The following is a 13,623-nucleotide window of genomic DNA, read 5'->3' as shown; positions in this document are numbered from 1 at the left end:
GTCACATCTAGTCAGCCTTACTTCTTACATCTCATTAATGTAAACTTGAGATGCATTTAATGTGAATGTCTGCTCAGTCAGAACAAAGCTGGTCTGTTTGTTCAAGCAGAATAGTGTATGGGGAGAAATCATAGCTGATCTCACTCTACTGGCTTTGTAGCATTCAGTCTCAATTCCCTTACCATGGATCTGTGAGATCCTGCAAACTCCACAGGGTGTCATACCTCTCTCCCTTGCAAAGAACTCAAAGAGGGGAGCTTCGGGGAGTTTTTCTAATCCTCTAGCCCCCTCCTGCAGAGAATCCAGCAGAGGGGGACCTAACCCAGGTGACAGGACGGAGGAGAGGAATCTAAAGTGATTGTTTAAATTAAGAATAAAGCCATAAGAATGAGCCAAAACCATCCTACAAATGCTAAATTTAATAATAATAATACTTAGCTCTTAGAATTTGCTGCCAATTTCTTGCCTAGAACAGTCCCCCAGCTCCTGCAAGCCGGGCGCAAACATCTGAGAGCAGAATGTTGGCTCTAAATTTATGTGCTATTTAAAACTAGCACCAAAACTTGTTTCTACCAGGGATTAAAATATCACCTGAACTAGGAATGCACATCGATGACTGTCCAGGAGGGATTTAAGGACATACTGCCTGCGTCTTCATCTCATGTGCATTAAGGCCAGATTAAAAGGCAATCTGGAAGAAAGAGGGGACGCAGGTCATATAAATTAGTGGGCTATTCCACTAATTCATCTTCAGACCTGTTGGGGACACCACCTGCCCTTAATTTCCAGTCATCTGACAGCTGATTTGTATCCCTAAAACACAAACCTTCCCACTTGGTACCTTACTTGGTACGCGGCTGCAGCATGCCACATTTTTAAGCTGCAAATGATGGTTTCAGATAAACAAGCTCTTTCCTTCCACCTGCTGTGCATGGAGGGGGTGAAAAGAAAATAATCTTGATATTGCTCCCATAAAATGCTAGATATCCTCAATCCATTGAACTCAAGAGATGTTTCTTTAGATGTCCGGGGTAAGATCTCATTCCATTTAAGCTGTGTGGTGGGCGTCTCTCCTTCTGGATATATTCATCTCCATATGAATCAGAGAAGTTAAAGATGGAGAAGACCTCTCAGGTCACACCTCGGTCATCCCTTGGGGACCAGCGCAGATCTCCATGGTAACACAGAATGCGTCAGAGGAAGGGAAAAAGATCCCTCATCAGGCACCTACACCGTCTGTTCTCTAGGGCTTTGTCCAGCATGGTTTCAAATGACCCCAGCAATGGAGCTTATTTTTAGTTTCACTTCTGTCATTTGTACAGACAAGTTTTACAGCCCTCGTGTCCCTGGCACAGAGGAGTTTCTGATTTTCCCCTATGTGCAACTTTCAAGTTCATAAAAAAATCAAGGCCTGGTCTCTACACACATTATGGCAAATGAAATCAGCCTGACCACAAACTACATCTAAAGAGGGAATAGCCAATATTATGCCTCACTTTTATTTTAGGCATAAAATACTTTGTTCTAGAGCGTAATCATAACAATATTATCAATTACAGTATACTCCTCTGTATCCGAAACCCCGTGTGATGGGCTTCGGTCCACTGCTGCGGTGCCTCCTGCTGGCTGTCCTGGGGATTAGCTCTGTATGCCAGTGCGCCCTCTTCTGGTGGCATTCTGCCACTGTCACTTCTGTTCCAGGGACCCATGTTGCTCCCAGGACCGCGGCGTCCTCTGCGTGACACAGCTCTCCAGCTATGCTGCCCTCTGTGCTCCCCATTTCCAGGGGATAGTATCACAGTCCCTGAGTCCCAGCCACCTCCTACGACCCTGCCAACTCCTCTGTAGATCTCCCTGGGCCACTTTCCCACAGCTCCAGCACCCTCTTTTCCCTAGCCTCAGGGCCTCAGCCTGCAGCACTGCTCTGTCCAGGGTGCTTGCTGCCCTCAGTCTGCAAGGCAGCCACTCCTCCTCAAGCTCCAAGGAGTGACTGAAGCTGCTCTGTTCTGCAGCCTTTCTTATATGGGCTAGCCCGTCCCTGATTGACTGCTCCCTGCAACCTCTCTGTAACTGGCTGCCTCCTGCGCAGCCTCCGTCACATCCCATTATCCGAACCGCCACGCTATCCCAACCCCTTCCTTGTCCCCCTCGTGTCTCATGCTGGGGGACAAGGAAGGGATTCGGAGAATGTGGAGGTTCAGAAAATAAAACAGAGTCCCCCAGCCAGGACTGCAAGGAGAGGGACAAGTCCCCAGCTGCAGGGAGGCCAGCCCGCTGTTGTATGGCTCTTATGACAGTGCAGGGAGCCCTCTGCAGCCCCGCTGTCACAGGAGTGAGGGAGTATTGCCTAGGGCTAGTAACACTCGATCCCTGCAGGCACAAGATGCAGGATGGCTCCAGTGTTGGTGGGGCAGAGCAGAGTCCTGGCTGAGGCGGGGAGGAGGTCTCTGCTTTGCCCCATACAGTCCAACTAGATAAGGTAGACAAAGAAAGTACTCTTGTATTCATTGTGCGGCTGGGGTTCAGATCCTCAGAGGCATGTAGGGTTCCAATTCCCATTGATTTCAGCAGAAGTTAGGAGCCAAACTACCTTCGTGGGTGTGGAGCCGTGTGACTTGCTCAACGTCACGCGGGGAATGAACCCAGCTCTCCTGAATCCTGCTCCAGGGCCTTACAAGACCATCTGTCCTCATCTGATAGCAACAGTTACATTCATGCAAACCCCATGCCCTGTATTTCCCCAGGGAAAATTAGCTCAGCAATTGCCTGGAGAGAGTTTCGTTTAAGAACTGCGCTGTCACTGCTGACCCAGTCCACAAAACTCTAGGTACCTTGGGATAAGAGGCTCAGATAGAATACATCCTCAGGCAGCTATGCCTCAGTACTGCTTTTTTACTCCTGAGCTGTGTTTACAGATGATCTGATGAGGGAGTTTTGATTTATGCAGCTCTGAGGCCTTACAATGCACACGTACCATTCTGTTCAGCTGTTGGCAGACCTACGGCTTAGAGGACACTGGTGCTCCTTCAGTAATGCCCAGCGATGGGATTTCACAATTCCTGTAGCAACTCTGAGTACCCGTGGAACAGCACCTTCGTAACAGGGACATTTGACTGTCTTTCTTCATTGGCCTTGCAAAGCCCTTTCTTTGTGGTATTTTCAAACCACGTGAGCATCTTTCTAATACAAACCTTGAACCTCTCACTTACATCAGTTCGTCTCTGGTGGAGCTCCATTGAATTCCTCCGAGTGTACTCTAACGGAGGTTCAGACCCTTCGTTTCTCATGTTGAAAGTGCTGCTAAAGAAAAGTGTGCCCCATTTTTAAAAAACAGTCCCTGCTAGAAAGTTAGTAGGGTTGAAATCTCAGTCCTGATGTAGTAGTCCAATAAAACAGTTTATAGGCTCATGGTATATAGGCCAAGACCCAGATCCTCAAAGGTATTTGAGGAATTAATAGAAGTTAGACTCAGAGCCTCAAAGGTATTTAGGCTTCTAACTCTCTGCCTAGGCCTAAATCTTCAAGCAAAGGATGAAGTTAGCCTGGTTGTTTCAGTTCATAGGAGTAAAACAAAGTTACTGGATTATGAATGGATTTGAGTGTTTTGCCCTAATTGTGCTGGGGTTATTTCCTTCTAAACTCCTGTCTTCTAACCTACACTCATCTCCTTGCCCTGCAATGGCCAGTCTGAAACCAAGCCTCTAATCTTCAGTAATTATTATGGTAGCACGTAGCAGCCGTTGGGCTTGGTGCTGTATGAACACATAACAAAGAGACAGTCCCTGCCCTGAAGAGCTTACAGTCTGTATAAGACTGTAGACAAATCTAAGGTTTGGGTTTCATGATTCTGTACTACATCACTGCAAACGTGTGACTCTCCATCAGTGGCATTAGTTAGCGGCTGGGATGGTGTTTGCAAATAAAAACTGATATTAAACAGTTTTACGTGTGTGTGTGTGTGTCTATGTGTGTGTGTAAGAAAGTCAATGTGTTTGCACATATAAATGAGCATAAAAACATCCAATATTGGGAATGAAAGCTCAATTGCAGTCTTTAGAGGGAGTTGTCAGAGGGACACAAGCGAAGTAATGCTCCTGTCATTGGATTTACACAGGGCGTATATCAGTGCAGAACAGATTCCTACCTGCCCAGCTATTGTATTTACCCTTTAGATTTGTTGTGACTTTGCTTCTGCCATTGTGGGTCTCCGGAGTAACAGTCTGTTCCATTTCCTTTGCAGAGTTCCAGGTACCAGTGACAGAACCTGACATCAACAACAGGCTGGAGTCCTTGTGCCTGAGTATGACCGAACATGCCCTGGGGGGTGAGTGCACACTTTTCCCTTCCCTCCATTCTGTTGTCAGCCACCGTGTCTCTAGCACAGCCAGGAGGATTCCCCATTTAAATTCTTTCCTCCTGGACGCCGTCTGAAACAGCCACCATCCCCTTGACTGAAGGAGACAGGACAAGACTGTGGTGGGAGCTAATCAGTGCTGCCCATTAAGTTACTGAGCTGCAGGTAGGGGCACTTCTGTCTGAAAAGGGAGCGAATAGAATGAAAGGGAACTAGCCAGCAGCCAAGCCAGGCTCTGGAACGTGCTCACCGCTAACAAGCAGGGGAGGAGCGAAGGAGGGTTACGCTGCCCCGGCCAAAATGGTGACCTATTAGGCACCAAGATGAGAGAAACTTTCAACAATTCTGAGCACCGGCAGCTCCCGCTTGAAGCTAATGGGCACTGACAGTGCTGAGCACCCCTGAAAACCAGGAGACTTTTGTTAAGGGCATGTGGTGGGAGCTTTGGCATATGGACTAAAATGGGAGCCGGATTAAGCTCTAAGGGCCAGACCCTCAGCTGGTGTAAACTGGCATGGAAGTCAATAGATGTAGGCTGATTTACACAGCTGAGGAGCTGGCCCTGTGTGTGGACTTGGGCATCTGGCCTGAGCACACAGTTTCTATATCACTGCAAGAGCCTGCCATCATGGAGGGGAGAGGAACGTTAGTGAAACTTGGGCTTCCCAAAAGACCTTTCCATTCTAGTGCCACTAAATCCAGTGTAAATCCGAATACAGGTATGGTTCTTTTGGCCTGTGCCTTTCTAAAAACGCCCATCTCCATCGTGTGGGTGCCCTACGGACTGATAGCTGTCAGTTTCCCAGTAAAAGGGAGAATTCTCCTCAGGGATCAGATGCCAGGAGCGGATTACCGGGAGAGCCACATTAGCTGTCTGACATAGTCGACTGTGGTAACTTAACTCTAAACAGATGCATCTTCCACAGGCCCTTAAGGATTCTGTCTCAGGCTGAGCTCTGGGGAAAGTGAGGCCCATGATCTCGACTGAGAAAACCCTGACTGTTACTACTATGTATCACGATAACGCCTATGAACCCCAGTCAAGGATCAGGGCCCCTTGTGCTAGATACCATAAATACCACAGAGGTCACAGTGTTGATGTCAGACAGGACACAGTTGATGAACAAAGCAGACAAATGGGATGGAGGTGGGTGGACGCAGCAGGTACCAGAACCAACGGCTTAGCAGGAAGGTGGATGTCTCAGCTGGGCCGGGATCTGGCAAAAGCCAGAGGAAGATCTGACTGCATCACAGCACACACAGGTTTTGTGAGTTGTTTTATTTCGAAGCAGATAAACTGAAAAATCCCTGCGCAACGCTCCAGGTGCCCTTAGCAATGAACTGGCTTTGACTCTCCCAAAGCAGGGCCACCCAGCTATGAAAAAACTATCCATGTGCAAAGAATGAATCAAGTCAGCCAATCACAACTGTTCAAACCACTCCCCCAGCCCCATCACACAAAGAGTTTGTGCAGCATACCTAGAAATCCATGGCCTGTGGCAGGGAGGAGCAGGGAATCTGAGAGTGGAGAACACCCTGTCAGCAGCCCCCGCCTGGCAGTATATTGTGGGGAGAGAGGCAGATGCTCAGGCTGGGAGGGGCCAGGCCACTTAGGGGTTTGACCCACGTTGCCTTGGCCCAGGCCTCTCTACATGAAAAGTGCTATAAATAGCTTTAAATAAATAGACAAAGCAGAGCTTAACAAACCTGTTTGTTTTTAGTCTTACCATTCCAACGGGAGGAACTGAAGCATGTGTCTGAGGCGGTTTCCATGAGGAGCTGAGCAGGGGAACAGGGAGTGCAGTGTGCTGGGCCCTGCGTTGGGAATTGCTCACTTGATGATTGCCAAAGGCGGTAACGTGGTGGGCTGTGGCATGCAGGGCTGCTGCCCTTACACGTAGCTCTAGCTTTGTAACAAAACAACCAGTGTCTTGACACCACTGCTGCTGTGTCTCTTAGAAGTCGGATCATCACGGCAGCCCTCCTAGGTACTTCCTAAGTCTCGCTCATGCACTAAATGGTTTGCATTATGTGGGATGACGTTGGGGCAAGGTGGGAAGTGGGGAGCTGCCGCTTTTCTGGGCTGAGCGCCTCTGCCATTCACAGCACCAGCCTGATTCCCTTCTCCATGTTCAACAAGGGTGGGCTCTCCCAGGGCCATCGTTCTAGGTCACCTTGCATCACTCTGCGCCACCTCTGACACTCAGGCTGCACTGGGCACAGCACTGCAGCAGGAGCCACCCCACAGCCTACCGCTCATGTCGTTCTCCCCGAACAGGGGAACATCCGAGCTGGGCTATCCATCTTACTGTGCCTACGCCAGGGAGGGGCCAGGAACAGCGTCTGAACTTCCCAGAGCCTTGCAGGTGTTTGGATCCAGGTTTTGGCTCAGCCCATCCTAGAGATGAGCCAGCCACTGAATTTGGGTCCACTCTGCCCCCAAGTTTGAAGGGTGGGGGTGCAGTGGCAGGATGATCTGGTGTTTCAGATCATGCCCATCTTTGGCCTACATCCATAATTCCAGGTAGGGTTGGAAATACAAAATTTTTATCTCTGATGAAGCCTCTCCATAGCCCAAAGCCTACTGTTGTGTTTCTAAAAGCCACCCTAATGCATTCACAAGCCTGTGCACGACTGAGCACAGAGGAGCCACCATGTCAACGAATACGTGTTCAAAGACAGTGAATCTGTGTAAAAAGCGTGCACCCTGAATACATTTGTCATAACTCCTGTCTGGTTAAAAACCCTTCTGCAGCGTTAATCCTCACCCAGGCTTTTCATTGTTGTTCTCTCTCTCTGTACTTCGTCCCCTTGTAGAGAGCTGTGCATGGAGCGTCATAGGCACTGTGGATTTCATTGGCGGGAGCAGGCATGATAAGCCCACACACACCTCTCAGCGCTTTCTGACTGGTCAGTTGGCTCGTTAAGGCCTTGCTGAGACATCACCCCTATCTGAGGAGATTTCTGCTCCAACCCCTCATCCCCAACCACCGAGTGTCTAGATATCCTGATTCCTGGGCTGTGATGGGATAGGGCCCCAGGTGAAAAGAGTCAGGAACAGTATGTTACCAGGAGGCTGTCAGGAAGCCTTAGAAAGAGGAGGCCAGAAATGAACCGAGGGGAATTTAGCTCCAGACGCCTCAGTCCTGGCCCCTGTGACTTGTCGAGGGAGCCCCATCGGCTTCCACCGAAATGAGATGGAGTCCATGCCCCGGGCATGTCATTAAAGCTTCCTCTGTGACATCACTGGCCTCTATTTCTAATTGTTCCTTTCACTTCCTTGTCCTAGTTCTGTTGCATTTTAAAAGCAAACTAAATCCCGGCCACCCAGCAGCTGCCATTCCTCTGGGCAGGGCTCCATTTCCAAACGCTCCTGGAACTGGGTCCCATCCTGCAGCCTCTCTCACGCTGCCATAAAGGGGATTTTTGCCTGCTCAGAGTGCACAGGATAACAGAGATGTGCACCTCCAACTCTGAACCTTGCCTATTAATTTAGGGCAACACGGTTTCTTCTGCTATATTCTGGTACGTGGAGCCAGGGGCTAATAAGTACTTGCATGGGCCCTCTACACTGTAGGTCACTGCACAGCTCTGCATGGCCACTGGTCCCTGACCCACACCAGATGGGGGTGGGGAAGAAATGGGCAACAGACCGAAAGCAGATTGCTTCGTTCCTGGTGCACAAGAGGGACCAGGGCATGCATGGTGGTCACGCTGCATTCCCTTGGCTGCTCCTGGAGCAGCAGAACTCCACGTCCCTTACTCAGAGCAGATTGTAATGATACATTTGAGCCCCTACTGCATACCAGCATAGAAATTATATTCACAACTAGAGAGGGCATGGCAGCCAGCGCCCTGCTGACTGGCACACAGATATGGAAGGTAGGTAGGTGGATTTGAGCCACCAAGTTTGGATCCAGAGCTGAATTTCCCCAACATGTGGATTTACCGATTGGATTCGGGCCAATCTGCTGTGTTTATTTAAATTGGGTATTTGTAATATGCCCATCATGGTAGTATTGAGGCAATGCAATTTAAAGTGACGTGTGGCTACTTCTGATTATGACTTAAATCTTTCAGACGGCGTTGACAGAACCTCTACGATATAGAAGATGAATGTGTACCGGTGACAGCGCTGGCCGTGAGAATGACTGCTGCAGGTCCAGTGGCAACAGTCTCCAGACGTGCACAGGATTCTCAAAGAGATTTTGCATTCGCTCTTTTTCCCTCTTGCTCTCATTTTAATTTTGTGAATGTGTAGATTGTCCTTGTGAACATATCATTAGAATTGGACTTTGTTTTGTCATTTATTACACATCCTCTCTAGGGGGAAAGTGGCGGGGAAAGGCAAAGTGCTGGTAAATGAGGTGTTAATCTCCAGCTGGGGAGGATAGAGAGCACCAGGCAAACCCTGTTTCTGAAGGAGGAAATTAACAAATATCACTTGTGACCAAAAAACAAGGGGGTAACTTATTGTTCAAAGTTTACAACTCTTGTATTTCACTGGAGCTCAAACATCTACTGGAGCTGCAGTGCAGTCAAAAAGGAAAATAAAAACCAACAACAACAACCAAACGTCCTTTCAACCAAATTTAAAACAACTAAATTTCAATTTGTGTATTGTTTACATAAGAGCAGATATAAAGGATACATAAGTGTGTAAAAATGTCTGGTAAGCCTTTGTCTCATATTCCTGTTGTAAAGGATTTTTTTGTTTTACTTCTGTTAATAGCAGCAAGTTTGCATTTTACATAGCAACCAAACTATGCTTCTAGGCGCAGGCCTTGGGTTTTCATCTTATCAGCTGGGATGGTGAGGACATCAGAGAAGAGAGGAGGGATGTCGTGGAGTGGGTGGGACTATATGTGATTGGGCATGGAGATCAAGTGGGATCAGTTTCTTGTTTCTTGTCTTGTGTATGTGAATACCTAAAAGATGCTGCATCATGGCTTTTATAGACCTGCCACTACATCCCAGACTGACTTGATCATTTTCAGAACTAGCTATAGTTTGCCAGCTGAACTACAGGGGGTGGAGCGCGGAGCCTATTCTTGCCCTGGGAGGTAACAAGAAGATGTGAGGAGATAGAGAAGGATTAAAGGGGAAAGCATGGGCTTCCTGAGCTAAGGGACCATGCGGGAGAGCAGCAAAATGTAAGCAGTGCTGGACTGCAGCTCTCAGTTTGAATAGTGAGTACGCTCTGTTCAGTGTTTATACTGGCTCACAAACACTGCTGCCTTTTTCTTGGTCCTGACAGATAATGAGCAGGCATGTGGCCAGAGAGTAATAAGCAGGCTAAACTGGACGATACATGTAAGGGAAGGAAGATCAACGTGTGGGTGGATTAAAGATTTAAGAGCCAGTCGTTTGGATGCACATCTGTCTCTGTGCTGCTGTCATCCCAGAACTGTAACTATCACCCCTTGCTTTTTAGAACTGAGTTAAGGGTGGCCCTGGTTCATTTCATGCATGAATTTGATATAACTTTGAACCAGCAAGTGTTTGAACTGAGATCTGAGTCCAGAATCAAGTCTCATTTACACCAGCCTACATCCATAGTTGTTCCACTGAATTCAGTGGGTTAACTCCAGATTTACACCCAAATGAAAACAGAATCTTCACCTGACATTTCAGTAACACATGGTTATTGAATCCCCATTGCTTGCTTGACACACAGAGGGCCTGGTTCTTTTCCTTTTTTTCTTTTTTTTACTTAGACCAGTTTTGCCCCAGTGCATCTCCGTTGGCTTTAGTGAAGTTACTGTGGATTCACCCTGGTGTAAGTAAGAAATGATTTGGTGCGTGCAATTTTTCTTTATTATATAAAGAAAAGTAATATTCGTGCATACCATGGCTATGTGAATCTGTACAATACTTCAGAAATCAGTTCTGTTGGTTAACGTTGTTTGGGTGGTTGACATTCTCTGAAAGTAGTTATGGAATTGCTCCAAGCAGCAAATATTTTCAGTGCCAAACATTCAACGTGACTATTTTAAAAGGGGGGGACTAAGGGCTAAACTGCAGCTTCAAAGAGGTGTTCTTACATGTACTATAAGGTTTGTAAATCCAATTTAGATGCAGCATTTTTACTTAACTTTATAAAAACAAAAAGTGCCAAAATGCGATTTTTCATGCTGATTGACATAAAGTTGATATTTCTTGGTTTCCTGTTTACCAGAATGCATGATACAATGTAACTGAGCATGATTTGGTGGAGTAATAAGGGAATACGATAGGAGGGGACTTCGGAATGTGTTAGAAGGAGCTTAAAACAAAGTTAATGAAGAGGATAATGAACGGCAGTATTACACAGCTTGGATAGGAAATGAGAAAGTATTCAAATCTGAGTTGCATCTTGAGCATTCATAGCTATATACAATGTGCAGCTTCAGAAAATGACTTGTGAACACAATCACCTTAGCATGAATCTTTTGAAAGGAAGACAAAGTATTTACAAATCTGAAATTCTATTTATTTCTTTGCTGAATATAGAAACAGAGGTTATCTGATTATTAGAGATATTATTTTGGATATATTACTTATTAACTTGCTATGGCTGGTAACCATGATAATGTCTGTTATTAACAACCACATAATTCAATTTTTCTTTTCTTTTCTTTTCTTTTTTTTCTTTCAAAAAAGCTTATTTTCCGTTGAGAGTGTATAGGTTAATGATAGACTTTGTTGTGTTTTGCTGTTTTTTAAAAAGTAGCTTCGGTTCCATTTTGGAAGTCCTTCCCAGCTCCGTTTTGAGGCCTGTGTTGAGTGCAGGTGTAGAGCTCAATTGAAAAATCAAATTCTAAAATAAAATAAATTTATTTATAAAAACCAGTTGCATGCATAAGGCTGTGAAGTCAAATATTTAGTAATAAAGCGGCAGTGCCTTTCTTTTTTGTATTTACCCATTTACCCCAAATGCAACTGTTTTATAATAAGCAAGTATCAAATAATTTCAAATCTCAGAGTAAGAAATATTTCACTACATATAAATGTGGGTTTTTTTCTGTTTTCTCACTAAAGCAGTGTGTACTTGGCATCTCTGCAAGCATCTCTTCCAGTGACAGTAGTTTGTTACACTATTATCATGTATGAAGTTTTACTGGTGCTTTTATCCTTGGCGGTTTCTTACAGTTATTAACAGTAGGGGGCAGACACACACAAGAGGCTGAGACATACAAGGAATGAAACGCTGCTGATGGTTTTTCGCTGCTTCGGGTTTCACTTCTGAATGATGGCCAACGAGGAAAACAAAATAGCTTTTGTCTGCTTGGTGATGCTGTCTGCACTGAGAAGCTAACAAATTCCATCTATCCAAGTGTCCTTGGCTGTGTTCACACTGCAGAAATGAACCTCTTTTGCCCCCGAGTCAAGCTTGGCTGCCCCACCCATTGGATTGCCCTGATGAGCTGGACAGGATCAGCAGAGTCCAGCACTGGTAGCGAAGTGTGCCAGGCCCCTGGCAGATTCACCACAGGGCACCCCTTCTTGGAAAGCACATCCGTTAAACAAGTGCTTAAGTTCCACTGACTTCAAGGGGACTTACGCATGGGTTTAAAGTTAAGCACATGCTTTGCTGAATAGGAGCAGCAGTAAGATGTATTGCGCAATGAGTGCTCAAGGGGCTCACTTTGACCACTTCAGCCAGACACAAGCGTTTACCTGTTGAGAGCGGGATATTGACAATGTCACCCTGTTATCAAACACGGCTCATTTTTGCAGTGGACACAGCCTTCTAATCATCCCAAATTAGGGCTAAACTGCCCCTTACCTCCCACCTTCTTGGTAAGGGACAAGTAAGTATTCGTGACACTGAGGAAACCCTGCTTTTCCTTTGAGGTGCCATGAGCTAACCCTTTCACGGACAAGCCCTTTGTCTAAGTAGTAATGCAGGTACCTGAGCTGGGGATCAGCCTGTTTTTCTCAGATGGTGGAAGTCCGGGGATTTTCCCGCAGTCACCAACAGGCCTTCACAGAAGTGTTGCTTTGTTCAAGTAGATCAGGGACATGCACATGGTGCAGAGCGAGTATCATGCAGGCCCTGTTCCACACATATAAGAGCATAGGACTGAGAACCGGAGCTCAGATTTTAGTCAGCACTTAAAAATATGTCTGTTGTCAACTTTCTCTCCCTTGGGGTGCAGAAACAGGACCCATTTTAGGCTTTCTGAATGTGCCTGATGAAAAGTAGATCCTGCAGAAGTATAATTTGCACACAGTTATGATAACACTAAAGTTGATTTTATACAAGTCATCAGAGTTTGCAAAGTGAGTTTTATTTTTTGTATTCCTTTATCTTTACTTAAAGGTGAATGTGTATTCCTCTGGGAGGAATAGGAAGAAAACAGGAATGTTAATAATGTTAAACAGAATACTTCCTCCCTTATTAATATATAACCCTTATGTATTTATGCATAACGTAAGCTTACTTTAAAAAGCTTTGGACTTTCTTTCGTTGCATGCCATCTTCTGGCAGTTCCTTATTGTACATGCATGCATTTAGTCCTGTTTTTTCTGTATAAAGTTAGTGCACAAAGAAATATTTTTGCCTAGTTAATGTTGCCAAGCAATGCATATTTTTTAAATTTGTCATATATGGAAATAGCATGTTTGTTACATGTAAAAGCTTCTTGATATAAAGAAATATTAATGTTTGAAGATGCTGTTCTTTGCAAGTGTACAGTTTTCAAATGTTGTTACCAGTGAAACACCCTTGTGATTTAAACTTGCTACAATGTATTTATTACTCATTTCCTCCCGTGTAACTAGGATCATGGCTATATTTCATATCAACATTATATTGAAAGTGAAGGGAGATGATTAATACAAGGTTTTGTAACACTGGGGTGTGTAGTCTTTTTATTTGTTTGTTTGTTTGGGGGGGTGAAATCTGGTTTCTTTTTCCTTTTTCCCTTTTTTTTTAAGGCCAGCATCGTGGCTCAAAGGAATGAAGAAAAACAGCTGTTGAGTTTTGTAGAAAAGTTTTATTATATTTATGTAAAAATCCTGTGGTTGCAGTTTAGGCTCAGATTAAGGTATTGAGGTGCCTAGCTCCCATTGATTTCATTGTTTAGGCGCTTAATTACCTTTGAGAATCTGGTCTTTTAGGGCTTATGAATTCCAAAGCATTGCACAAATGTTTAGCTAACTATTCTTTGCGAGGTAAGTGCAGAAAGTAGTAATCCCATATGCAAATGGAGAAACTGAGGCACAAATCAGTATCCACTTTTCCAAGGAGACACAAGAAGTGAAAAGCAGAGCCAGGATTAGAA

The 13,623-nt window shown here is 45.4% G+C and overlaps 1 protein-coding gene across 5 annotated transcripts in view; it reads left to right on the top strand.

The window, feature by feature from the left end:
• Positions 1-13,193, top strand: part of SAMD4A (sterile alpha motif domain containing 4A) — a 216,338-nt gene extending 203,145 nt beyond the window's left edge. For 3 of the 5 annotated variants that reach the window (XM_075065793.1, XM_075065792.1, XM_075065790.1), the window contains 3 exons: positions 4,241-4,324; positions 7,172-7,264; positions 8,435-13,193. In XM_075065793.1, coding sequence (XP_074921894.1) covers positions 4,241-4,324; positions 7,172-7,264; positions 8,435-8,463 — 206 coding nt within the window. In that variant the 3' untranslated portion in view covers positions 8,464-13,193. The remainder of the gene's footprint in view (positions 1-4,240; positions 4,325-7,171; positions 7,265-8,434) is intronic. The other 2 variants (XM_075065794.1, XM_075065791.1) reach the window with 1 other exon arrangement.
• The last annotated feature ends 430 nt before the right edge of the window (positions 13,194-13,623 follow it).

Source organism: Chelonoidis abingdonii, chromosome 4 (genome assembly GCF_003597395.2).
Source record: "Chelonoidis abingdonii isolate Lonesome George chromosome 4, CheloAbing_2.0, whole genome shotgun sequence".
In the NCBI taxonomy this organism is placed as follows: domain Eukaryota; kingdom Metazoa; phylum Chordata; order Testudines; family Testudinidae; genus Chelonoidis; species Chelonoidis abingdonii.
This window is presented reverse-complemented; position numbering and strand designations above follow the sequence as displayed.